General features: G+C 39.8%; 1 protein-coding gene across 1 annotated transcript; it reads right to left on the bottom strand.

Moving 5' to 3' along the window:
* ERGIC2 (ERGIC and golgi 2) lies at nucleotides 1–25,525 on the bottom strand. The gene is made up of 14 exons (XM_059816523.1): nucleotides 25,450–25,525; nucleotides 22,904–23,049; nucleotides 19,871–19,979; nucleotides 17,827–17,873; nucleotides 16,546–16,616; nucleotides 14,951–14,991; nucleotides 14,108–14,209; nucleotides 11,720–11,815; nucleotides 9,979–10,034; nucleotides 8,924–9,022; nucleotides 7,615–7,712; nucleotides 3,810–3,972; nucleotides 2,847–2,926; nucleotides 1–2,077 (listed from the first exon to the last, which is right to left on the bottom strand). Exons 2-14 carry the CDS (start codon nucleotides 23,007–23,009, stop codon nucleotides 2,012–2,014), a joined length of 1,134 nt encoding a protein of 377 aa, XP_059672506.1. The 5' UTR covers nucleotides 23,010–23,049; nucleotides 25,450–25,525; the 3' UTR covers nucleotides 1–2,011.
* Between the last annotated feature and the right edge of the window lie 1,900 nt (nucleotides 25,526–27,425).

Here is a 27,425-nt window from a genome sequence, read left to right as displayed (position 1 = left end):
ACACACCAAGCCGCTTGGCTATTTTATGTGAGAATAGAAAATAACATTTAAGTTCTGGTACAGAAGGTCAACTGAGATCAGTATCTCCCACCAGTACAGTCTGTTCCAGGCAGGTAAGAAACAAGTATTAGGACAAGGCCCAAAGTAGAACCAGTCCGAGCAGAAGTAGGTAAGAAACCTCAGAGGGAAATGCCAAAGAGAAATGGTAACCAAAAATTTACAGCTTTTGATTTTCTTGCTCACCAGGGACAAGTTTCTCAAGTTACTGGAGTTTTAATCAGCGTTAAAAAAGAACCCACAAAAGAGAACACCCCAAACCTGGCTGTTAACCCCAAGGACTTGGCTTCCTTGAACTTCTGTCTTTGTCAACCGTCGAACTGAGAAAAGGCCTTTCCTCATTTCCCATGTTTTATTTACTATTTCATATAATTTCTCCGTTTAGGAAGCCCTTTGCTTTGCATAGCAAATCAGCTACATTATTTACACTGTGCTCGTCACCAAGATCCAAGTGTCCCGTAAAATACGTTAACAGAAGTCAGCAAAATCTGACAACGCCACAAGAGATTTTTATTTTTCCATAATTAGTCCTCTCAATTATAATATTCATTCCAGGGTGAGTAAGGCCAGGGTCAGCATCATCTCCTAATATATTATTAAATCAGTTTTGCTGAGAAGGAATCATATTATTCATTTTTTACCCTGGTGGAGTAACTGTTTAACCACAGGTGTATGCCAGTAGTTCAGCAGTAAGAGGATGTTTAGTTTCTCAAAGCACCATCTGCATTAATAACATTCATTCTCAGTAGCATATTTACAATATAAAACTGATATTGCTCTCTTATTTTACAAAAACCTTCATGAACAATAAGGATTAATTCTGCAGATCCCTTCTTATCATCTGTCTGCAGCAAAATGAGTCAGATCCCCTGAAGTCACCTACTACCAACTCCACCACTCCCTGCCTGGGCTAGCAGACCTCCCAACTGCCCTGAATTCCACATTTCCGCAGCATTTAGCCGAACCAAAGCAAGGCAGCTTCTTGCTCTTTTTCCTCCCCATCTCCAGGATTTACATACCATGGCTTACATACTAGCAGCAGGGGTACAACGAAGGTTCCATCAAAGCCATTTCTTCACCAAGAAAGAGGTTTACAAAGATTTCCTGATCTTTTGCTAGGGAGTCTTGCCTTTTATCAAAACTACAGTCAAATACCTTATTTAAAAGGCTTCTTATTCCAAGTCAAAAAACTGTGCACACCGGAGCCCATTCCCAGCGTCCTTGGGCACTTCCACATCAACACCAGGAGCGATATTCTCACTGTTGGTGAAGCAGCTGTGTGAAAACACAGAGGAACTCCTCTGCTCCGCATTACGTTTCTTCCATTAAGGAATGGTGGGACTACAGTAAGGCAGTGGCTATGACCAATTTTATGGCTTGGGCTCCACCTTACTCCCTGAGTTCTCTCTCACCTCCCTCTTCTTCAGGATTTTCTAGGATTGCTCCCCACCTGTAAGAACAGCATCTTAGCCCTCGGCCACACCACTACAAGAGAACAAGAAAACCCAAACCCTAGTTTGTACAGCTAAGTGAAACCCCAGCTCTATTACTGTCCCTCTTTGCCTGCTGCCCGGCCCTCCCACACATCCCCCTTGCAGTCTTTCCTTCTTGGAGTCTGCTAATCTTCCCAGGCACAGAACCAAGATCACTAAGATGCTTCAGTGGTCAATGGCAGTCATCACGAAGACGTTCAGCTTGACCATGAATTGGCAGCAACGCTCCTTTAATCTCCAGAAGATGGTCCACCTCACTGGTCTCACAACCTCCTATGACTCCATGTGCACTTAGAAAGACAAAAAATTACACAAAATTGTTTTGTTGGGTTGGGTTTTTTTGTAAAGGCTTCATTTTTTGCTGCCCATCAGCACTGTCTTAGCATATTGCACAATGATTTCTTTATTATAAAAAGATGTCTTCTGTATCAGGCAGGAAGAAAGAAAGTTTTCTCAGGAGGCTAATGTGTACTATTGTCTGTAATTAGAGGTAAGTGGTTGCTTGTGTGGCCATCAGGAAGTGGGACCTAGTCAAATAAAAACGAAGTGTTATTAATGGCTTGTCCAGAAACAGAATCTCCCCTCCATCCCCCAAACACACACTTCCTTATTCTTGGGCATTTCTTGCATACCTTTTGCCTGGCCTCCCAAACAAAAATTATACAGACCTGCTTGCCTTCTCTCCTCTCCCCCCACTCAGATAACCTTGCCAGCTGGCAAACTTCAGCCAAGTTTGGGAGAAAGGCAGAAGGCTTAAAGGCTACCTACAGGCTTAAATGGGAAAAATAAAAGTAAAACAAAATCAAGTTGCTAGAGGAGCAATCCTATTGATGCCCAATGAAGAGACAGGTAAAGACTGCTCAGCTTTTTCACACTGCTTGGCAGTAGCCTGCAGGCTAATCAGTAGCAACACTGAACCTCTGCAGCACGCAGTCAGCAAGCCATCAGAAGAAGAATATGTGAGAGAGACTGACGAGGCCTGGGAAAACATATGATTTTTGTAGCAATATGAAAATAAAAAGAATATACTAAGGACAATGGAGAGAATGTAGCAGAGGAATCTCCAAGAGACTCAGTTTCATTAATTCAGCTTCTTAGGAAACGCCTTGCTTCCTTACATGTTAGGTTTTCCAACTGTTTTTAAAAGCTATTGAATCTCTGCTCATATGTATGTCAAGAGGAGGGTTTATTGCAAGCATCTTAAATTCTGCTGGGACGGAGTCCCAAAGTTGTCCTTATCATCCATCCTCAGGTAGCTGTACCACTTATTTGATACTTACAAAAAATTTTTCTTACCGATATGGATTTGTAAGAGCCCAATCTGAAACGGCAAAAAATAACTTCTGCTACAAATCTTCCAAAGCCATGTAAAATTCCTGCAATGTCAAACAAGATTTAAATTGTCACAAGTAGTAAAACTGTAGTATTTACAGAAGTATTACAACAAAACTCTACACGATACTGAAACAGGATACAGTGCAGTAAACCACTATGTAAAACACCGAGAAATTAATATAAAAAAGGAAACATCAAGGGCAGGGGGAATTCTAACATTCTGAAATGCATCAATAAAAGCAAAACCAAAGCTATCCAAGCAAATATAATTCCCTCTACCCAGCTTTTATGGGTAAAAATACATTCTGTGGGACAGAAATATCTACTCTGAAAGAGAGCTCTTAGTTCAAGGTCTCTTTACTATGCTTTCTTCAAGTGAAAGCCAAGAAAAGAAATAACTTGTAATCAAGATACTTATTAGTCATGACATAACAGGGTGACTCGTGTCTTTTCAACTTAGTTTATTTTCTTTGAAGGAACAAATCTTACAGTACATTGACAAGTTACACAAGGAAAATCCTCCCAATTACTTCAGATAGAAATTTTATCTCAACTTTCAGCACTAATTTAGCACTGGATCCCAACTATAAGAAATATACAGAATATCAGAAGTCAGTGTGTGTTTATGTGTATGTGTATATATATCTATCTAGATATGTAACTATGTCCTTGCTCTTCCAGGAGTAAATAAACTATGCTATAGTTACCAAAAAGGAAACAACAGGCCCTCAGAACAACAGAAACAAGCATACTGGGACACCAAAAATGAGTAGCTTTCATTGCACATTTCAGTGCACGCAAACAGGCATTTCATCTTAAACCTGCTAAGAGGTTCAGGACTCCCCTATAATTTATCCATAACATAGTCACCATGACCAAAGAAAAATTCTGGTAGAACTTAAGACAGAAAGCACTGATAGTTACCTGTCGTTGAAAAAATTCCCCCAATAATGCCACAGAGCCTCACTAAGAACTGCCAAAAAGGCATGTGTTCTTCTGTCACCGTCACCATAAGTGAACTGATATCATACTTCATGAATATTCCTGACACCCCATGGCTGCCAGCTGCATGGTTAATTACTCTTTCCTGAAAGAAGAAGAGAGAAACGTAAGTTAGTCACTTCTTATTAGTCACAAGGAAAACAATCTTAATAGATGTGATGACAAAGAGCTACTTAATCAGAGTTAGCAAAAAAACAGAAGACCAGGGAACATCAAGGTAACTTCGGCCAGTACCTTCTAAAAGTCAAAGCATCATTAAATAATAATTTACTTTCCTGGATACTGGTCTTCTGTGCTGCAAATCAATGTTCATTATCAGGCTCTGGTAGTATCCTCTCAAGATCTGCTTACATGGTCCTTTAAACAAGGATGTTTATAACGAGGTTGCTTTTGGTACCTATGAGGATAAGTGCCACAGTCTTGGTCTAGCCTGTAAACTCAAGCAAATGCACTGGTATAATACAGTGCCCCAGATCTTTCTACTTTATACGCTACTATTAATCACTTAAATCAGGATGAGACCTTCAGGAGACATTTAAGTTGGTGAACAGCCTTAGCTATGGCAGTTTTCCCAGAGGGTGTATATAAAGCTACATACTGCATCTAAAACTCATTAGGCTTCATCCTCCTTCCTTGGAGCATATGCCTAGATTCACATGTCACAGAGGATTTAACTGCTGATTCTTAAAAGTATCAGGGAAGACCCTAAACTAGAATATACCATAATGGAAATTCAGAAGCTTAAGTTAAATTAGACCAATGCCATTTCTTCTCCCCAGTGCATACTTACACATATGCCATAACCTATTACTTTGATGAAAAAAAAAATTAAAAGGAAAAAGATCAAAATTTCAAGATTTCTGGGGTCCCAAAACTGAATACCAGTATCAAGCCTCTTTTCAAAATTTTTGTCAGTCAGGTCATTTCAGACAACAGTCACCCAGCAAGAAATAGTAATAATAAAAATAACTAACTTGTCATGACTACTCTAAACAGATCAGATGCCTCAGTCCTAATCCAAGAACTTCTACAGTTTCTTCTCATTTGCCCAAATTCTTAAACCAAAAGACCCCAAAGAGGAGAGTGCAGCTGCTATAAATCTCTACTTTTTAAAAGAGGTTTCAGGAGAAAAAAAAACTGAATACAATCTTAAGTTTCTTTCAAAAGTTTGCAATCATTTTGTTGTTAGTGAAAGGTGTTGACAAATGCACTGCCAGGTAAGTCTGGCTGAAAATATACAAGGGCAGCAGAAAAGAACATAATTGACTGAAGACAAACTCAGCCACGTCTAGGCTAATAAGAGTAGAGAAGACACACAAGCAAGACTGAACAGAAAAGCAATATATCACAGCACCATTTCACCTGTAGATTTAACAGTCTGTGCTCAAAAACAAAATACAAAATAAAAAGCAGAATACCACTGTGGAAAATACAGACTAGGCAACTTCTCCAGTCAGCTAACGTTGGCATAAACCATATTGCTTCTTTTGCTACCAAACCAAAGTAAAAAGGATGCCAAAATAATCTATGACACCAGGTCACAGAAACTTTGCAATGGTTTAAAAAAAACCCAAAAAAGAACAACCAACCCAAAACAGTACAGAATGCTTTCTATATTTCAAGAGCATGACAACATTCAGCATTAGAGGATGGATGATCAGGCATACTAAGAAGGAAGAAAAGACTGAAGGTACTTAAACGGAACCTTGCCATTGGCAAGGGACAAAAAAAATTTTTTGTTTGTTTTTCCTCTATTGTTTCCCTAAGCCTTATTGGTCTTTTGAAGTCAAATGGTGACAAAAAGAATACGAAGTTAAACAAAACGCCCCAAACTCCACCCTCAAAAGATACATCGTTCTTTTTCCGCAAACCATTTTGGTCTGCTTCTAACTTCTACTGCTGCAGAAGATTTAACTGTTGGTTGCTAAAACCTGCTGAAGATAACTACCCCTGCATCAGGTATCTCAGGTATCAGTGAAGCCTTGCTATAATTACATCTTTTTAACATAGACAGACACAGCATCTCAAACATCAACAATAGTGAAGATGATTCTGTCCACACCTTTCAAACTCTGCTTCCCAGTTTGTTCACCACTGGCAATTAAACCTCACTGTATTCAAGTTTTAGCCATCACTAGCTGACTACCTCTCTCAAGGTCTGCCTGTTTGCCTGCTCTTCCAAAATAAATGCATTAAGTTGTTCAGCGTTAACTGTTCTTAATAGCCCTTCCCAGCTAATCTGCTAGGGGTATTTGGTTTCCAAAGATAAACACAAACAAGCTTTACAGGCAACAAGGCTACCTACTGAGACAGCGAGAGCAAGCATGTGATGCCACTTTACCTCCACTATTCACAAGCTTTTCTCCTAAGCAACCTGTGACTGTGTTCCAACTTTCATAAAAAATACATCCCCACAGAAAAATTGAAGAGCTAAGACTGCACAGTTAATTGACAGAAACCGTATCTTTACAGCAGCAGGAGAGTAAAAATTAATACAAGATGAAAAAATGCAATAAGGAGTAAGATAAGCAGTTGCCTGATGTTCAGAAGTTTAAGGAGTGCCTTAGTTGTTGCAGACATAGCGCAGAGAAAACATGAAGCAGATTGCTAGACCAGCAGGAGATGGGAGTATATTGCATTATGAAATTCCTCATCATTCCTCTCTTTACTCCAACTTTCATGAGTTTTAGAGTGAATCTTTTCCCTTCAGTGGCCTGCATGTCCCAAGTTGAACCCCAAGACATCACCTCTATCCTACTTCTCCTAGCTATGTATTTTTCAGAAGCACAGCATGGAATTGTGAGGACAAAGATTTTTATCCCTTGGAGAACACCACACATTGTATTACAGTGAACTGCCATCCTAATCTCTGAATTTTCTTTCAACCCAAGGCTTCTTTCTTACCTCTTGCTTTATCTATCGTTTTTAAACTTTTTGCAAATATTTTTTTCTTTGGCTTTTGAATAAAAATTAAAACATAGTTCAGTGTCTGGAAATGAGACATGTAACTGATACACATAAAGCCTCTTCCTTATTTACAGCAGTGTTTAAAATTAGTACCTTATGATATGCCCATGTACTATGCTGCAATAACTACTTTCTTTATGGATTCAGAATTAAAAGCCTCTCCAAGCCCAGAAGTGGAAGCTCTCTAGTCTGGAGAATAATTGAACTTAATGGTTCAACAAAGGCTAAACAAGGCAGCTGAGAGACAGAGATGCTTTCTGTGTGATTAGGTTTTCATACAAACTACCTTTGTTTCCATTTCTAACACTCCACAACCAAGTTTATGACATTCAAGTGAGCTGCGGTTTTTGGTTTGCTTCCCGCATGGATAAAACGCTGCATGAAATATTTGTAAAGCTACACACAAGATTACAGACCTAAAACTTACAGGATTTCACCACCACCCCCACTATTAGCATCTAGTGAAGTGGAAATGACTGGATATTTATCATTAATTCTAATATCAGACTCCAGATCTACAGATGCAAAACATTAATGCAAGAAGCTAGCATGTGTCATCAAGCATATATATTTTACCACCAGTATTACATTATTTAGAGATAAATCTAATGCACTGGAACATTCTACAAAGAGTTTCTTCACACTAGAGGAGTTTTCAAAACCACAGTACAATTAAGTCTCCGTTTTCACATTTGAGCTTTTGTTAAGAACAATCACTGTTAGATTTTTCTCTGCATGGTTTTCTCTTAAGCCTACTTACCCTTTCTGTCACTGAAAATTGATGAGTTTCTGCTGAAATTTTATACGTATGGAGTTTGGTTGGCACAACTGTGATAAAATATTGGAACATCTGGTTGTCTAAAAGAAAACAAATCTCACTGTTGAATTAAGTACAGAGTCAAAGACCATCTGAGACATTCACAAATAAATCAAACAAATAATATTTAAAATAGTTAATCAGCTAAGCCATTTACACTAGGCACATTCTTCAAGGAGCCCCAGCACTGTCAAGACTAATTCAGCACCATCCGCATGAACAAAGTTAGTTTCCATGGGCAAGGCCTATGTCACATTTGTACTCAGAGAAATTTACATTTTACCCTTGTAATGGAAAGATTCATTAAGGTCGGGCCACTCAAAGCTTCACATAAAATGCATAGATAGTGTTTTCCAGGACATTAGAACTGAACAAGTTTCACACAGTCACATTTTGCATGATACATACATCTCAACAGTGGTTTGAATACATTTTAGCCATTGAATTGTCCATAGAGTGCTGGAAGCCCTTCTAAACTGGTTACGGTTTTTCTTTCGATTAGACCAACTTCTAGAACAATCAGCATCCTTATGTATTTATGATTGCTCTGCCTTCGTGCAATTTCCTAAGAGAACAAACACTGACAGACTGAAGCAATTTGTTTTAACTACCCTAAACCATTCTGGCTCAACAGCCAGCAGACTGACTGGCTTCGAGACAACAGCAGCTTTAGAAGGTTCTGGGGACACTCTCATGGGGAATGCAAATCAGAGGATGAGGTGTAGGTAGCTCTGTAAAGTAGGTTACTATACTCCTTCATTTATACATGAAGAAACAAAATGATACACAAACCCTTCCTGTAGTAGCCTCACAAAATACACCATGCAAGTGACAAACCAAATACAGGAATAGAATCCAAGACTCCTGATGCTATTTTTTTTTCTTTAACCAAATCAGACTTATTTTTCCCCCGTTACAACAACAATCAGATCTATGACTCTCCACTGTAGCATACTGCTGCAAAATTCTTTGCAATATGTTCAGACATACTGTAACTTCAACATAACACAAATCTGGAAGAAAATGCAAATGAACTTCAGCAAAACAGCAATGTACAGCGATACCGATATTAAAAAGAAATCATCCATTTAAGACGCCATGTAGATAATTGAACAGCACATTGCTGGCTACCAAATTTAGTGGGACGTGCTGTTTGTAAATCACAACATTGATGAAACATGATAATATTTTCAATGTAATTATTGGAAAAATACAGAAAACAAGATGCTTTTTTTAAGCACACAACACTTACGATCTGATGCTATTTTTTCTGTTCCATCCAAAGGATTAATAATTCCTGGAATAAGCTCTCCAAATGACAAATGATCTATTCTATGAGAGAAGTTATAGGCTGAAAGACAATACAGAGGAATGAAACAACATTTTTAAACTATGTGATTCTGTAGTCTTATCAGAGAGAAAGATGCACCCATTTCTCACATTGGAAAACGCATTAGTTGGAATATTTCAAACACTGGTGTGCATTTCATTGGATTTGTGCCTATGACTATATCAATACATCTATGTACATGTTTCAAACAAAACTCAAATCCAAAAATATTTAACAAAGAAATTCAATTTTCCTAGAAAAGAACTTCTAAAATAAGTTATAATTCTATCTGGAGCTGAAGGGCGTTAAAATTTCATGACATGAAATGTCTAGTTGGCCAAATACTGAAGTTATTCTACAGTTCAGGTTCTTGTATGTAATGGTATTAAAGAGACTAAAATTTCACAAATGAAATGTACAGAGGAAGCATAAGGCAACTACCAAGATACTACATTGCCTGATTTTGCAAAGGTATTTGAGCTCTGTAATATTATACGCTTGTATCGACATAAATTCATGGGCAGACATTTGGAGGTTTAACCAACACCAAGTTCATTTTTCACAGTAAGTCACCCTTGCCTCACATTAAGTACAGCAGTTACACACGTTTAGTATCTAGACTTGTAAACTAGAAATGAAGCTTCTAAGGACAAGGGTCAGAAATTTTTAACTTTATAAAAACAGATTTTGCAGGAAATAGGTATTTTGGACTGAAATACAGGAATTTTTTCTATGGTATCTGTGTTACAACAAAATACATCCAAGATTTCTGTGTTATCATTACTGTAGAAGCAACCTGAAGATAATACTAATAGCGTTAAATGTATGAAAGTAAGTCGTAACATCACTTTCTGCTGCAACACAATTGCCCAGCTAGAACATCTTTACAACAGCAACTTATGTTAACATATGAATTAGAAGACAGCAGTCTGAACGAAATTATACTCGTTCCTATGGAGATGATAGAAAGAACTTACACTCGTGGCTTACAAGGGCTGCCAAGTGTGCATGGCCTCGAGGGTGTGGTATTGCCCTAAAGAAAGCAAGGTATGTTTTATGAAAAATTTGTTTAATGCATCCACACAGAAGACACAGTTTTCCTAAATAGGACTATGTAGAAAAATCTCTTCCCCTCTATTTCAATAAATACTTTATATAAATGTTTTACAAACTTATATATATTAAAATTGTGTGTATCTATATAAAAAAAGACATTTTTATTACTGCCAAGTACAGACAGCCTGAATGACAAGGTACAGGAACATTAGACTCATGAAAACCCTCTTACACAAAATTAGTGTCTTGCACTTTTAGAAATGTCAAAAACACATCAAGTCATAAGGCTACTAGGAGAGCCACCAATGCCTTCCACAAGAAAAGCTGCAGAACTGCTCAAGTGACTAATGAAAACGTTACCATACTTGTTCCATGACTAAGCAAGTTAACTACACTCTGTATTTGCCCCCTGACTAAGCAAGTTAACTTCAGGTCTGGACACCTGTTTGTAGACCTGCAAAGAAAGTACAGTGCAGAGGCTGGTAACACCATGAAGAGCAGGGGGAAAAGTGCAACTCTTGTCTGGAAAGTAAAACAGCCTCTCAGACACGCTTCATCACTACCAGTCCAGGCAATGACGCAGGAAACTTTCCCAACTTAGCTTAAGTTAAACCGTTACCAAATGCATGTAAGTTTTGGACAAGCAGAAGATGGAGAAAGACAATGAGATCAGTCAAGACAGGACTACAATAAATAACGAGGCAATAAGGTACAAAAGCAGCCAGTGAGGAAAGCCATAAAAAAGGAACCTACAAGAAAAGAAAGAGGAATTTAGCAGAAGTACAAATGTAATGATGAGCAAAAGGAAGCAAAGGAAAGCAAAAGATTATTCAGGGTTGCAGAACTAGAGACAGGAAGAGTGAAGTGATGGCAGTACAGATGAAAGGCTGAAATGATCAGCTCTGAAAAGGGCTTAAGAAGTTGGACATCTAGGGGCAAATCAGAAAGGTGGTACAAGACCAGACAGAAGTGACATTTGGAGAAATATCCACTCAAAGACAGCAGCTGGAATTACACGTGGATAAATTAGAGTACAGATTGCATGCTAAGATCTCTGGCGACAGAGGTGGCAAGACGACAAGTGAGGACACCAGAGCTGGAGAGCACAGAGAAAAGTTAACACAAGTTTGTATGCAGCATATGTAAGCTAACACCATTGCTGAAGCACATGAGAAAGTCTCTCCTCAAATCAAAATGAACTGGCATTTAGCTCTCCAACTATGGTTCTATAACTATGTTATCTCAGCACTGAAATGGCATGTATCTACACCTCATCCATGTTAGTGAACTGTGTACTAACAGAAAGGTGAAGTTTGGACAGGCCCAAAGAATGGAGGCAAGTACAAGCAGTTCACTCCACGTCATACACTTACAGAGAACTTATTTTCAAGTTTTCATCCTGTAAGACACTGGAATTCACAACCACTACACTGCATGCAAAGACGCACTGCATTATTTTAGTAAACTTATCAAGAAATTTGTTTTTAACTGTGCAAGAAAAGATACCACATGGAAAATAATACCAAGCATGTGTATGGGAAGGTTAATAAAAACCAGTCATTAACTCAAAAGTTTAAAAGCATACATATACATGCATGCACTGTATATAATGTATAAGTCAATTCTTTTTTTTCTTATTTTCAGGAATTGAACAGAACATACTTGCCCACAGTTATGTGGAAGTTCCCTGCCACTTTATTGACATAGAGATGACCATGAATTCTGCATGCGTCTGGAGACTGTAACGAATTATCTTCCCTGTTTAAACAAAAACAACAAAGAGTACTTGAGAATATTCACGAACAGAAATAACAGCAGTACAGAATCACAGAATCAGTACGGTTGGAAAAGACCTGTAAGATCATCGAGTCCAACCTGAAAAAGAAAAAAAAAAAAACAAAAAACCACCACAAAAAGAAAAACCACAAAACCCACGCCACACAACAACAACATTCCACAACCCACCCAACACCACACAGCACCATGTCCATCAAGCTACATCCCACAATGCCACATCCACACGCTCCTTGAATACCTCCAGGGAGGGTGACTCTACCACCTCCCTGGGCAGCCTATTCCAATGTTTCACTACTCTCTCAGTAAAGAACTTTTTCCTAATATCTAGCCTGAACCTCCCCTGGCGCAACTTGAGGCCATTTCCTCTAGTCCTGTCACTAGTCACCTGGGAGAAGAGACCAGCACCCACCTCTCTGCAACCCCTTTTCAGGTAGTTGTAGAGAGCGATAAGGTCTCCCCTCAGCCTCCTCTTCTCCAGGCTAAACAACCCCAGCTCCCTCAGCCGCTCCTCATAAGACTTGTGCTCCAGACCCCTCACCAGCTTCATCGCCCTTCTCTGGACACGCTCCAGCACCTCAATGTCCTTCTTGGAGTGAGGGGCCCAAAACTGAACACAGTATTCGAGGTGCGGCCTCACCAGCGCCGAGTACAGAGGCATGATCACCTCCCTGCTCCTGCTGGCCACACCATTTCTGATACAAGCCAGGATGCCGTTGGCCTTCTTGGCCACCTGGGCACACTGCTGGCTCATATTCAGCCGGCTGTCGATCAACACCCCCAGGTCCTTTTCCGCGGGGGAACTTTCCAGCCACAAGTACAGTTAGATTTCATTTCCTAGCATAAAGATATAGCATTACCATCTACCTCTCCTTACCGTATTCTTCTGGAATCATAGCAGGGATGGTGGAAGGGAAGGAATCTAATAAAGGTCACTCTGATGAAACCAATAAGCTTTCGTTTGTACTTGTATTCAGAGATCTGGCCTACAAAGCTAACTTACAATACCTGAACATGTGAACAGAAAACGTAAGACTAAGTATATCTTGCTGCCCTGGGGATTTTTTTTTTTTTTTCCAATTACTTCTACCAAAAATGGTTTGTTGGGAAAGTTTTAATGGTACAATGAACATAACAAAACATATTAGTCACGTTAACAACACTGTAGCAAGAACAGCTTTCAACATTTACTTTTTACGAAACCTTCCTCTTCCCACACTTGTTGGGATGTCCACAACTCAGAACATATTTCCAAATCTGCTCCTCACAGGGAGAGGAAAATTATTTTTTTTTAAAAACACATCTCAAGCATAAATACCATCTCAAATACTGCACTAACAAGTATCACAGAGGCACAGAAGGACTTAATGAATCTGAAGACATCAACTACATGAGAGAACAGATTTTTTTGAGCCCTCTTTAGCCTTGCCTTAGGAAGGAAGGACATACATAGTCCTCAAACAGGGAGATTACAACATGGAAAGTGCATACAGCATTTTTGGTGTTTGTTTTGTTTTATTTATGGCTTGCTTGTGTGGGGTTTTTTGTTTGTTTTTAAGGGAAAAGGAATTTCAGCTTTTGTGTAGAAAGCATTTTCCCCTGGGGAAAAAAAATAAATAAATAAATCACATAGCATCTAGAGTCAGGCAGACCAAGCCTTCTATGCATTAGTCTCTCAGCATTTTGTGCATAGCTGGAATAAAGTGTAAACAGCAAGGTTTCTCCACGCAATTTTAACAGCGCTATCTTAGACCAGGGCATTTACTAACAAAATACATTTTTATTCAAAGGTTGATTCTTTTAAAACCATAAAATCACAGCTAATAGCAGGACTTTTTTTTAAAAGCTGTTGGACAGAAAGGTATTCTTTCATTTAAAAAAAAAGACTCCTGTTTAGTATTGCTTTGGCATTACTAATTCACATTAAACAGGAAGCATCAGATAAAATGGACTAAAAAGGTGTGTGTATATATTTACATGTGTGTCTGTATTATGTATACATATATATAACTACAAATACACACACAAAACCTGGAAACCTTCTCCAGGTTAGAAACCCCAGAGGTTTTCATAAAACAACAGCTCTCCAAAGCAAGTATCAAGCATATAAAATTCATTAAAAAGCAGTAAGGTCTTCTTTTCTTACAACCTTCTCTTCTGGAAAAAAAAAAAATCATAACCGTAATAAAATGTGAAGTCTAATTAAAGAGGGCGGGGGAGAGGGGAACAACGACATAACGTCCCTATTTTTCTTACCGTGGCGGCAGTGCTGTAGAAGCACTTTTAAAAGCACTTTTGAATATCACATCTTGAAGAGAGTGTTCTTCCTGCAGCCTACTCTGGATTAGCTGCAGCATCCTGAAGATTACACAGACAAGTGTGAAAGCATGCAACAGTAAAACAAAAAATAACTTCACAATTAATTATCAGCTTCAGTTGCAGGTTATAAATTGAGATCTTAGCAAGGTTCATGTCAGTATTAAAGTGTTACAATAAACTCTGAGAATAATATTTTATACAGAGCTTAAAGGTCTGGAGTTCACAGCAGTGTGTTACCAAAATACCAGAACTAGCCAGACTCCCAAATTAGCTTCAGGTTCTGATACAAGACTATCAGTATAGCAATGACACACATAACCAAGCTATTCCAGTTTAAGTGATAAACAGTGTGTCAATTCAGCTATATGAAAGACTCAAACTCATTTGCTTTCACAAGAATGTGCCAATCTGTTATTATCGTTCAGCTTTGACATTTAGATATCAAGCTATCCGTGTTACGCGTCTGAACCCGTAATTAAAATTTGTGCTACCAAGCATTTGTTTGGAAACATAGGTTGAGCGAGTCCATACATCTTGGCTTGCAACTGCATGACCCAATTCCACAAATAAGCCCAAAGCCAATTTTTTCCATAACAGAGATCTCAAATCATGAGAAAAGCAAAGTAAATTAACATCTTTCCACAGGTTTGCACTCTTAAATTACAAGCTGAAGGTGTTAGACCCAAGACACAGTTCTGTCACGTGACTCTGGTGTTCCTCGAAGTCACTTCCTGTACACATAACATAAACCATACATAGACATGCATCTCAGTGCTTTACCTTTGCCATTCTTTTTGTTGTGGGCTGAGATCAAATACTACCTGAAACAAAAATAACACATCTAATAAAACATGCAGGAAGCATTGAAGTCCCATCCGTGAAACCCAGACGAGAACTGGGGTGTGGGAAGCAGTGGGGAGTTACAATAAACTTCACACTTAGTACCACATACTGTAGTTTATGAAAGGACTTTGCACTTTCAATAATACTTTTAGTGTTCAAGTATGGAAATTCCTGTGCCTTCCCCCCCAGAATTATTCACTTGTTTGCATTTATAACTTAAGCATGCTTTCCTAAAGCTCTCATAACTTGAGTCAGCAGTCTCTACCCCTCTAGCCTTTGACTAACATGGGCTAGAAGAAGCAGTGAGTGGCAATTTAATTTTAAGTCATATAACTGACATGCATGGTTTTGATGCAACCAGCAATGAAACAAGCAGAGGAGCAATCTTTGAAAGACACGGGTCCAGGTGCAGACTGTTTATGTCTAGGGTCATCCCACACTGAGTAGTTCTTTAAGACCTGCTATACTTCTATCAGCACAAGAGTATCACCAGTAACATCTGTGCACCAAATTCAAATCTATGTATTGTTAACACTGATGTACTCCAAACATGAAATTCAATTGCAATTCATGCTCAAGTCTACCCAGAGCTATGGCCAAAAGAGATCAAGTACAGGAAATTTCCTCTTTCTAAGATCATCATCATTGGGGCAACTGCTAGCATGCAGCAGCTACAGCAGCGCAAAGATGACTGTCCAGACAAAAAGAGGAAATGTTCCAAGGAGAACAAACAAACAAAACCAAGCTCCTTCCCCTTCCTGAGCACATCCTTCCATTCAGCCATCTCCTCCTGCTCACACACACGAGTAGCAATTTGGACAAAACTGTTATAATTTGGAATATGATTCAGTTATTAGAGAATGTAATAATTACAGCAGGAATTTACATTCTCTAATAGGTTTTCTGTAAATGATAAATTACTTTCATACAGCATAATTACTTCAAAGCTTATTGTATTATGCAAGCAAAACCACTTCAAGAGCATAAGCTTACACAGTTCCAGAGTCTTCAGTTCACAATACAGAAATTAAAAGGGTACTAACCCAATTTATGATCTTTAATGCCGTTCCATATTATAAGGCTATCATGGTGACTTTCTACCCCTTTTTAGAATCATAGTATTCTTCTAGTTAAAAAGCAGTTACACCAATTCTTTTTTTATGCCAGCTCTGATAGTTTTCCTTCCATATCAAATACTGTTAGCATTTATCCCTAGAATTTGCACATGTGAAAGTAACTGGCTGTAGAAATCACTATCATGTTAAGAAGCACTGATCTGGGAGTCTGCTGTATTCAATTCTCCTGTATTTGCAGAGAGTAAACATGCAGAAATCCCAATGCTAGCCTTTTTCCCTAGCAGATTCCTGGGCTAAGCACTGCAGACCTCACTCAAGGATCAGACAATCCTTGGGGAGGTTCTGTGCAACCCAATTGTGGGGAAAAAAATACAAGCAAGCAAGCCAGCCCAGCAGTGCTCTGCATCAAGTAAAGAGCAACTTCCTTTTTAAACAAAAAGGTAAGAATCAACTTACTGGTTCATAGATGAGCCCATCTGCAGAGGCGACCATTGTTTCTGCTAAATCCAGAACATCAGCCCCCACATCTATTTTAAACAGGGAGAAATATATTATGAGTCATACAGATGATCATAAACAAACAAAAAATTTCAAGTTGAAATGAAGTTCCACAGTACAGCAGTAAACTTTCAGTATAAATGACTGTTCCTTGTTAACAAAGCCCAAACCAAAAGAAAAACAAATCTGGCAAGAAGCAGATTACTGGGGGGTAGGAGGAAACCACAGGATCCTACTTTTCAACCTATCATATCAGAGTATCATCAACTGATGCACAGTGACCAGAAACAAACTTTTCAGATTCGCAGTATTTTCTCACTGATACAACACCTTCAGAGATGTTGTAGGAACCACATACACAAGCTTTCTAGGATCTGCTACGCATAAATATTTTTTCCTGTTTCATAAGCACTGAATCCAAACCAAGACTAGTCAAAACAGAGGATAAAGTTTTGTTTACTTCTCAAATTTAAAAGATGATTTTAAAAAAAATCAGAATTTTCGAAATTTGTTATGCTAACTGGAAAATAATTGAAAAATATTAAAATAAATTTTAAGAGTAAGAAGGAATGACTTATGAATTAATACTTGTGAGACAAACACAAACTGTATGGTACTGGTGTACCATACAATTAATGCAAGGTTTAACCTAGCCTAAAAAGTGAGTCTTGAAGATTTGCTTGCATTCCTGGTAGAAGTAGTATTCTCTCTCTTTCTCAGTCCAGGACAACCAAACCCAGTCCATACAAATAATGGTTCATTACCTAAATGATGTCAAAAGAAAGTAAGCATTGCCTTTAAATGGGAAGGCATCCATATGTTCATCAGGAGGATAAAATTACCCGGTGGTTCCAGTATTGTTAAACAATAGACCAGTTAATATTTGCTAAGTTCATAAATAAATAAAAGTTGTGATACATTCCTGCTGCTGAGTTGTGTCTTACAATGAACTTTTAGAATATTCCAGCTAGAGAGAGACTGGAACAACAGATCCTTCTTTTGCTGACAGACAAAGCAAAGTTCTGCGAGATGCAAATGAGGTGGCATAAATACTTTTCTTCACATCTCCTACCAATTCTTTCAGTCAGTCATATGCCATCAAGATCACTACACACCATCAAGATCAGAAGAAATCTCACTGTTAGAATATTTTGAACAATATCCAACTACGTTGCAAGCAAATGCATACTCTGAAGAGCCTTTAAACTGTTTCAAAACTTTCACTGATGGAATACTTACATTGACACCTCATGGCAACTGTAATATCAATATTGATTCTTAACTTACTGGAAAGAAAAAAAAAGGCAAAAAGCTAATAAGTAACATTGAGGACAAGTATCAAGAGATATATTACCAAAATTCTCAGATTACATGCAAAACCACAGTCAAATAACAAAATTTACACTACTAAACATAAACTTAAGCTGTTTAAAATTTGGGTGAACCAACACAGACTTAATTATTAAAGCATTGATGATCACCCATAACTTAAGAGATAAAAGCATCAGATTTCCCTGTTGAATTTTACTATTAAACTCCTAACAGATTTTTTTTAAATATTACTGGCCCAAGAATTTGTCACACTCTTAATAAAAATATATAGTTTTCAATATTTTACACTTTTTTTTTTTTCACACAACAGTGCAAATTCCACAGAATGCAGTGGATCAGGACAATGTAGGAGTTACAAATCCAAAACAGAGTAAATATTTGAGCACCTTCCTCCTGTTTTGTCCTTAAGACAGGCCATTGTATTTCCAATCTTAATCAGAATTCCTCAGGACAGTGACATTCAGGATCAGGCTGAGAAGTTGCTAAAACCAGTTCCCAGAAAATGCTGCCATGTCATAAAGATCGTTGGTTTTGCCAGCACTGCTTCTGGAAAAAGTTCTTTTCTCAAAAATGCTCCCACATTATAATAGCAAAATGCCTTGTATGCTAAGACCTTTACCCTGAATGTTTCCATAATGAGGGGAGGTGAAACATAGTTCTTCCCATCAAGGGAAGAAACAAACAAAAACAACATACCAAAAAACTCCATCACACCAGAAGTCTGATTGTGTGGCATTCCCCAATACTCTGGGCACTTCCTATTGGTTTTCATGTTAGTTTCACAAAATTCATTTAAACTATAACAAATAAATCCCCTCGCTATAGTCATACAGTCCTATCACCTCCAGGGAGCTTCTTCTGGGAACTTCGCTGACCACAAACAAATCACATAAGCAAGTGCTTCAACACCAGCTCAACTTGGGATCAGACATGGTCAGTAGACAGGAGAAAAGCAGTTAAAGTCATCTCCATTGGTTTAAATTGTCACAGAACTACCGGCTGAGTGATGAGCCCACAATCAAACTGGAAAACCTGCAGCAGGAAATCTCCCAAGTCCCACAACAGTCTCTTAACCACTAAATTATCCTTCCCGTGTGATAGCTTCACTAGGGAAAGAACCTACTTTAGCGAAGATCTAAATGTGAAACTCCCATCTGTCTGAATGAATTTACTCTAACTTGAGTTTTTGATGCATATCCCTTAAATTTCTCGTATTTTCTATTTGTTCATTACAGAAACCTTTGGTATTTCTGATGTACAAGACATCCAATTAATACACATATCTTTAGCTTGTTACCACAGCAACTAGTCAAACAGCTTTTAAAGTTATTTCCATTCCAAATGAATGACATTTAAAGGTGTTCAGTGCACAAAATCTCCATTAACTTCACATGGACTCATGGCTGCCTGACCACCTTATGAAGAAAGGCTAATGCCATCCAGACAAGCACGTGAAACCAACAGCAAATATATCTTCAGCTGATCTCGGAGGCTGTAACTGGAGACAAGATCAGCAGCAATCTCTAGATAACGCTATCAAAGTTTGAGTGCTTCAGATTCATCTCCAGCAGCACAAAGTGTAATGGCAATATATTAACTGTATAAACTAGAGTAATTGTCATGTGAATCTGGTGGGTTTACATAGCTGATGTGGAGTTACGTACTGCAATGTCCAATGAATTGTTAGCAAATAATTCCTCAGGGGACGCCACCAACAAACCTACACTATTTTGACTTCTTCACTGCAGAAATCTCAATTTCTCTTCTTCGTAGATTCCAGAAAAGAAAAAATCCAAATCAATCAACAGAAGAAAAAATCAAGTCCCTTTAGTATTTCATTTTTAATGTCAATCATAAATTGCTTGCAAGTCACATGAACATTTTAAATCTAATCTTTCCTGAAATGCAGACAACTTAAATTTTAAAAGGAATTATAATGAATAAAAAATACCTAGTAAAATCCTTGTCTACTTCATATTCATATTTCATCCACGTGTCCCGATACACCATGAACTCCATTATAGTCAGGAAAGCTATCGTTGTAAACGCTATCAGAGAAACTGAGCGGTCAAAAGGAAAAAAATAAAAAAGAAGTTTAGATTGTGAGAAATATTATTCAGAAATACAAGCAGAACAAAATTCTAACATTACAGAATCTGAGCATAACCAGTACAATACTGGTATCTTTGATTTATAAATCCACAAGCCGCTCTTTGAAAAACGTTCTCTTATCTACAGTGTTTTGTTTTTACATAGGAGGGGAAAAGAACAAGTCCTACCTTTGCATCAAGGAAGAAATTTTTACATTAAGTACAGTCAAATACCACAATGATGGGGAAGTTCTGAAATCCCTATATGGAAGATTTAAGAACAGGCTAGATCCTTCTCCGCATACAAAACAAAATGCCCATAAATCCCTGTAAGGGATGGTCTAGGCAAACTCAATCCTAAACTCAAGCATGAAATTAGGAGAAGGTGCACCCTGAAGTCCCTTCAAGCCTCCACTTGTCTACAATCTAAGTTTTTATGACAGGTTTTTTTATATCTAGTTTTAGAGCCAAGAAGCTGGCAGACAAGAGAGATAATATGCATTATGTGTACTGTCCAGTTAGAAAAAGGTGCCCTTATTATATTCTTGTGTACAGCTGCCCAGTGAGGACTCCCACCCCAATATTTCAAACAATTCTCCCTCTAGCAATAAGCAACACGTAGCTATCCATTCTACCAACAGCTAAATAAATGAAGAACTGATTTGAAATTGCTGTTAGGAAGAAAACTAACGGTATATTTTAATGGTATATGTGCCTCACTTATCTCCAAAGCAGCCTATTCATCACACTAGCGAAGTTGTAGAATGCAAAGGGAAGATCATCCTGCTGCACATATTCAGAAACATGGTAACAGAGGCACAGAAGCACCTGCTATGCCCCTTTTATTAAATCATGGCTTTTGCCGAGTTGAAAAAAACCTTCAGTTATGGAGCACAGTAGTGATTTGTACAGCTCATTGACAGTATATGTTTTCCATCTGTGTTCTGTGGAGTATTTCTATAGAGTCTGTGAAGGGCAACTTGAGAAAAAACACAAGTCCCTTGTCAACAGGCTTCAATTCACTACACAGTGGTCTACAGCCCAGAGATGGCAGCAGGGGAATACAGCCACTGTCCTATGGCATCAGAAAAGAAACCACTGGTTGCAGCATTGACTGTTGCATTGATCAGCAACATTTCAAGTTCTAGCTTTCAGCTGAAACTCTGTAACCATCATATATATGAAAACCTTCATGTCAATGCATACTGTGAAAGCAGATGCACTAATCAGTTAATTATTCCAGCTATCCATTTCCTTTTGGAGCCCAGAAGGCCAGACTCACCCCAGCTATGCAACAGGCAAGCTGGAGCCATACTGTCTATCCAAACACAGGGAAACAATTAGAGTCGTAGCTGCTTTCTGGGTAATTCTGAGCAAAGGTGTTTGTGGATCTGAACAGGAAAATAAAGTCTTGTAGAAGATTCTCTTTTCTGAAGGCCCTTTTCCCAGCCCCAGAACTGGAGTATCAGCCTGTTTGAGAGACCGGTACCTCTTTTGCAACGGGTTTTAAGGCACTGAAAGTCTGATAATATAGTCTTGGTATGTTTTGCATCCCTATCACACCAGAAAGTAAGCCTGGTACGTCAATCCTGAATGAAACGGGAATACTATATTCAAATTTTATAATGGCATAGAATAAAACAATCCTATATTGTCATTTATAAGGTTACTGGGATAAACCAAAGAGTGCTAAAGTAACTTCTGGTGTTGAGAAATCCTTAAGGCACCCTTCACCAAAGTGAAATTCTCATGAAGGATGGTGCTATATTAAAAAAAAGGAAATTTTAAGGATTTATTATTTTTCTAAGAATCACAATATAAAAACAACTCATTTGCTTTCTCAGGAACTGGGACTAACATTAACACAGAGTTATTTAATCAGCTCTTAGAGATTATTTTATATACAATAATCCTTTAATTATTAACAGTGCAATTCAGGAAACACAGCAAAGTAATACAGATCCTTGTGATATCTACTTCTACACTACAAGAGGCATAATGACTTCAAAGGCTTATCTGTAGACTGCAATTGCTTCTTGTACTTTTTATTCAACTGAGTTTCAGACATAATTGCACGAAAGAGTTTGAAATGGAGGACAAAAATCTAACTGCTAGCAGTTTCCTATCTAACTGCAAACAATTTCAATAGTCCAATAGATGAGGTCACTATTTCCAGATCAGGCTACCTCTAACCCAACCCAACCTACAGGCCCAATTTTCTGTTCAGTTACATATAGAAAAGGTACTTCTTACAGCTTTTTGAGAGAAGCTTAAGTGCCTAATAAGGACAGTACAAGAACATGCCCTGGAATAAAGTGTTTCGTTCTTCAAAGGGCTTTGCTTACTCTTAACTACACCTTCAAGACAAAAAGCTTTAGAAAGCTGCTCTTCATCCTGATGCTTAACTTAACCAGCTCTTAGACATCGCTGGAGAATGTTCTTCCTCTTTTATGAAAGCATAGACATAGAGCTGAATCCAACCTGCATTTCAGCTCATGATGACACAGTCTCATCCAGAAACCTAACACAAAGAAAAGGGCTTAGTGAGACAACAAATGGGAAAGTTTTATTACGGCCTTGGCACAGTGCACTTCCAGTTGTAACTGGTTAGAATTTTCTACAGTGAACCTTTACATTGGTTTGAGTCTCACCAGTTTTACACAAAAATCTCCCTTGAGATGAGTGATGAATGCATCTATTTGCATAAGATACTATGTCTTTACTTGAAGGAGATGAGCTCTGTCAGTCCACAAAAGAAATCGAGAAACCAATTTTGGCTAGTTTCAAATGAACACAGACGCCTGTCTTCCTCCTGTTGAAGTTTTTATTCCCAGAGCATGCTAGAACGAGCTAACAGCCAACACGAATCATGTCAGCCTCTCAGTAAGGCCTACCTGTGCCTCCGCTCGCTGAAGTCTCCACATAGCTTTCAGGAACCTTTGGAAAGGCATCCAATTCTTTCATCAAATTCAAGGTCTTCTTCCGATTCAGTCGCCTCATCTTCAGCACACTCCTCCACCTCCTTCTTCATATATCCCCTCTGATTTGAGAATAAATTGTTGTGATTAAAAGACACAAGGAATATCGCTCAAATCGACTGGCTATAATTATAAAGCAATAATAAGTCAATTAAAACCATAAGAAATATGTTTTCAAGAAACACATGCTAAACAACTGGATGGTCACTCTTGCTTCAAGAAAACTGTTAAAATTGGCCTGGACCCTGCTGCTTACACTCCAGCCACATCCAGCACATTCACCATTTAATCACTATAATTAATTTCTTTCTCAAATAAATTCTTATTGGTATTGGATATTTTTAATTTTAAATTAAAAAAAACAACTCAGTTCTAAAGCACACTTGCTAAACCGACCTGACAATGCATGGAAGTCACTGACTTAGCAGAGAATACCTAATCAGCTGCATAAACTCAGGAGTATGTCAAACTCCTCTGGGCTGCTATGTTCAGCCAATGTGGGAACATACTATATGCCAAAGGGAAAAAAAAAAGCACATTTCACATTTTTACAGCTGTGGAATTTTACGGTAATAATACAATTAGCATTTTTTTCCTCTTAAAAAATGTGCCCCAAAGCAAATTAAGTATCAAATCCTGCTCCAGCCTTCAGAACCCTTTTTGTCCATGACATGATCTCTTCTCTGCTTGGAGTCGTTGATACGTTAAGCAGCAGGATGCTGAGAGAAGCAGCCTGCCCAGGAAATACTGTCTTAAACTGTTTCCAAATCACACAAATATGCTCATAACCCGGTCCCGCCAATACGCTGCATGTTTTAACAAGTTGGCACTGCTGTTTTCCTTCTGAGGAAATGCTGCACTTTGCCCAGAATTTCTGAAGCTACAAAAACCATCATGCATTTACTGTTTTCTGAGAATATGTCATATTATCATCCCCTACTTAAAGACACCAAGGCAGGCAAGCTAACCTACACTGCCAACACGTGAGACGCTCCTCATCATCATTTTGTAGAAAAATCTGTTAACTCATCTCCCCCACTTCAAGAGCACGTCAAGTCTCCAGCGTGGCCTAGTGAGATTACTCAGGAGCTATTCCCTGCTCTGCCCCTCACTGGTGCTGAGCAGGCTTTGTACTGTGCAATAACGAAGGAATAGGCTTTACTGGAAATGGAAGTTCACCCATGAAGAATCACAATCTACGCCTGCAATTCCCTCACTACACAAATTCACTTCAGACTTTAGTGAGAAGATACAGACTCTGCACTTGTTGGGAGCATCAGTCAAGTCAGCCCACATGGACCAACAAAATGATACTGTTTATGTTGCAGAGGATTCAAAGAAATCACAGTTTAAGTGGGCAGAGAAGATGGGTGCTAGAACAGAAGTTTGATTATACAGCATCAAAAAAAAAAAAAAAATCAGGGAAGCAAGGTCCTGTCCTTACTACACTACATAACTGTGTTTTAAAGAATTGTTTCAACTCCACTCAGAGTAGCTTAAGGAAAAGTTGGAAAACTTAGGAGCACAGATATAGCAAAGCAGCTGCTTGGACACAATGACTGGAGCCATAACATTTGTTAGCACAGAGGAAACACCGGACAGGGTTGTCTGCTATCCTACACAGACAGCACTGAAGTCAGCTTAGCACTGCTTTGTTTTTCCCGTGTCTTCTCTGCTATCACATGCGTAGGAGAACACCATAAAGAGGTACAAGATAAACCCAGAGAATTTGAGAGCACTTTACTACGAAACTTTCTAAATCACCCCGAGTCAGTGAGCACGTGGATTTCTGCAATCTAGCCAGACATATCCAATTTGTTCATTCGTTTCTTTGATCCCAAATACACAGACTCACTTTCCGTTACAAACGGAGACAGACATCTGATACCTTCCCAATGCCCATCTCAACCCACGTACCTCAAAACCACCAAGTATAAAATTTGGAATCCATCGCTACGAAAGTAACATATTATGAATCCAAGAGCCAACTGTGTTAAAAAAAATTATTACTAGAAGCTAAGAAAAGGAAAAGGCATAGCATAAACACCACTTGAGACCAGAGCGCCTGCTCGAAGCGACCCGCAACCCAGTCCCACCTGGAGGGCACGGGCTGTTTTTGACTACTCGGCCAACTTGGAAGCTAAGCCGTTACCGGCGCCAGTGCGCGTCTGAACATCCGCGTCCACACCCGCGGAGCGGACCCACGCCTGAATCCCCTCCCGGGGGCCTCGCGCCCAGCGCCGGCCGGCTGACCCCCGCCCGGCTGCCCACGCCGAGGGAGGCCCCAGGAGGCGGCCGCCAGCTCGGGGCCCACGCGCCTGTGCGGGCCGCGGGCGCTCCCGGCCGCCGCCCTCAGGCGGGCGCAGGCCCGCAGGCAGACACCGGGCAGCCGCGGGACAGGACGGGACGGGACGCGAAGGGACGGCCGCCTCGCCCCCCGCCCTCCCCTCACTCTGCCCTACCTCTTGCTTCTCTCGCCGTTACCCAGCGCCGCGGGCGAGGCCGGAGAGGGGAGGGGAGCCGCAACGCCCTGCTCGGCGCTCGCCTCGCTGACCATGGCAGCGCGCGTGGCCCGGGGCTGGCTGGCTCGCTCCGCCACCGACGCCGGCGGGAGGCACAGGCCGACGGGAGCCGGGGCGGGAGAGAGACCAGGAGGAGCGGCAGCGGCGGCGGCGCCCCGCCCGCCCCGCCTGCGCGCATGCTCGCCGCCCCACGGGCATGCGCCACCCGCCTCCGCGGCCCAGGACAGCGGGGCAGCGGCGGGGAGCGGCTGCTCCCTCGGGGAGGCTCGGATCAGCGACCTGGCGAGCGGGAAGGAGTAAGCAAAAATACGTATATATGGAAACAATGGGTGCTGCTCCCCGCCCCTACGGCTTGGAGGGAGCGGCGGCTGCCGTAGCGCGAGTGCGGCGCGCTGGGGCCCCTCGCTGCCAGCCCCGGCTGGAGAGCAGAGCCGGGAACAGCCGGGGGGCTGAGCCCTCCCAAACCGTAGTAAGTTACATAGCCCGTGTGAAATACGGGCTGCAGCTCCGCTTCCCTGCGGAGCTTCGTGCCCAGACCCCCAGCAGATCCTTCAGGTGTCTTGGGCTCTCGGGAACTCAGCTCCCTGCAGCGCTGCGGTCCAGAGCCACCAGCACAGTAATATTCAAACAGAAGGAACGTACTGCTCCGGAGAGGGGGAAATAGGTATCAACAAGAATTTGTGAAGCTGCGAGTTACTCGATACACATCAAACAATTACTCAGTATCTTCAAAAGCAAATTGAAAAAGCACTATAACCTGGCTTGCGGTGGTAATATTGTTTCAGATGCTATGGATATAAAAGCAGGCAATGTTTGAAAAGAGGCAGTGTCTTCTCTTAGGTTAACTATGAGGGGAAAGGCTTTAAGACAGTGAGCTATAATAGTGGGGAAAGACAGATTTTAAGCTCACAAGCCAGTCTTCAGACCTGCAGTGAAGAAAGTAAGATGGCTCATTTATGCCCAAATCTCTGTCCTTTTCCCGTGTTGGTGGTGCTAATAAAAAGGCACTGCCTCTCACCACAAACCCTACCCCCTTAATAACAGCAATGTTGGTTTATCTCCAGATTTTTTCCTTACAATTGCAGCAATTCATTCTCCTCTATGCTGGTGTCCCCTGTAGTCTTTACAACTGCGCTGCTACCAAAACAGTCTTAGAAAGTCAGTTATCGTGGGGTTACATTATGCTACTGCCACAGTGACCGCAAGTTCATGAGTAGCTGAGACAACCTACACATCTTCCTATCGCCAGAAGGGGAGCTCTCCGATATCTTTTGGGGAGTACTAACATCTTGGGTGACATCAAAATTATTCAAGGAAAAGTGCTCCGTGTAAGATTAAAAAAAAATATTACACCAAACATTTATATTCATAGATCAGAAAGGAGAGAGACTGAAGACTCCAGTATTTTTTGATAATGAGGCAAGCAAATAAAACCCACACTGCAGAAACACGGAAAATTATGAGTTTCACAGCATTAATACAGATTTGATATTTTTAATGGTTAGGGGAAAAAGTAGATCCATAACAAAACAGTCTCAAGTAGCATGCCAAAGTATATACAATTTGAATAAAACAACTGGGTATCTGGGTATCTACAGCATTTGAGAACAAAAGGAACCTGAAAATGAGAAAGTACTATGAACAGATTCAAAGAGTATTTTTTGCTTTTTGGGGATAGGCAGACAGCGGGTTTCAAGGAAGGAAAGAAGATACAGCAACATGCTGATGTTGTCACTGAATTCTGCTCAGTCTATTTTGATCATTTTGGTAACTATAATAACAAGTGGATCAGAGAGTCAGAAAGAAAAAGGGGGTCAGAGAATGATAGTACAAGAGATAAACATATTTTTGGCCTGGTTATTTATCTGTACGTTTGTTTCCTCATCTCAGAAACAGCAGACAGTTTTAGCTACAGC

This window comes from Gavia stellata, chromosome 4 (assembly GCF_030936135.1).
Source record: "Gavia stellata isolate bGavSte3 chromosome 4, bGavSte3.hap2, whole genome shotgun sequence".
Classification (NCBI taxonomy): domain Eukaryota; kingdom Metazoa; phylum Chordata; class Aves; order Gaviiformes; family Gaviidae; genus Gavia; species Gavia stellata.
Note: the sequence above shows the minus strand (reverse complement) of the source record. Positions and strands in the feature narration are given on the sequence as shown.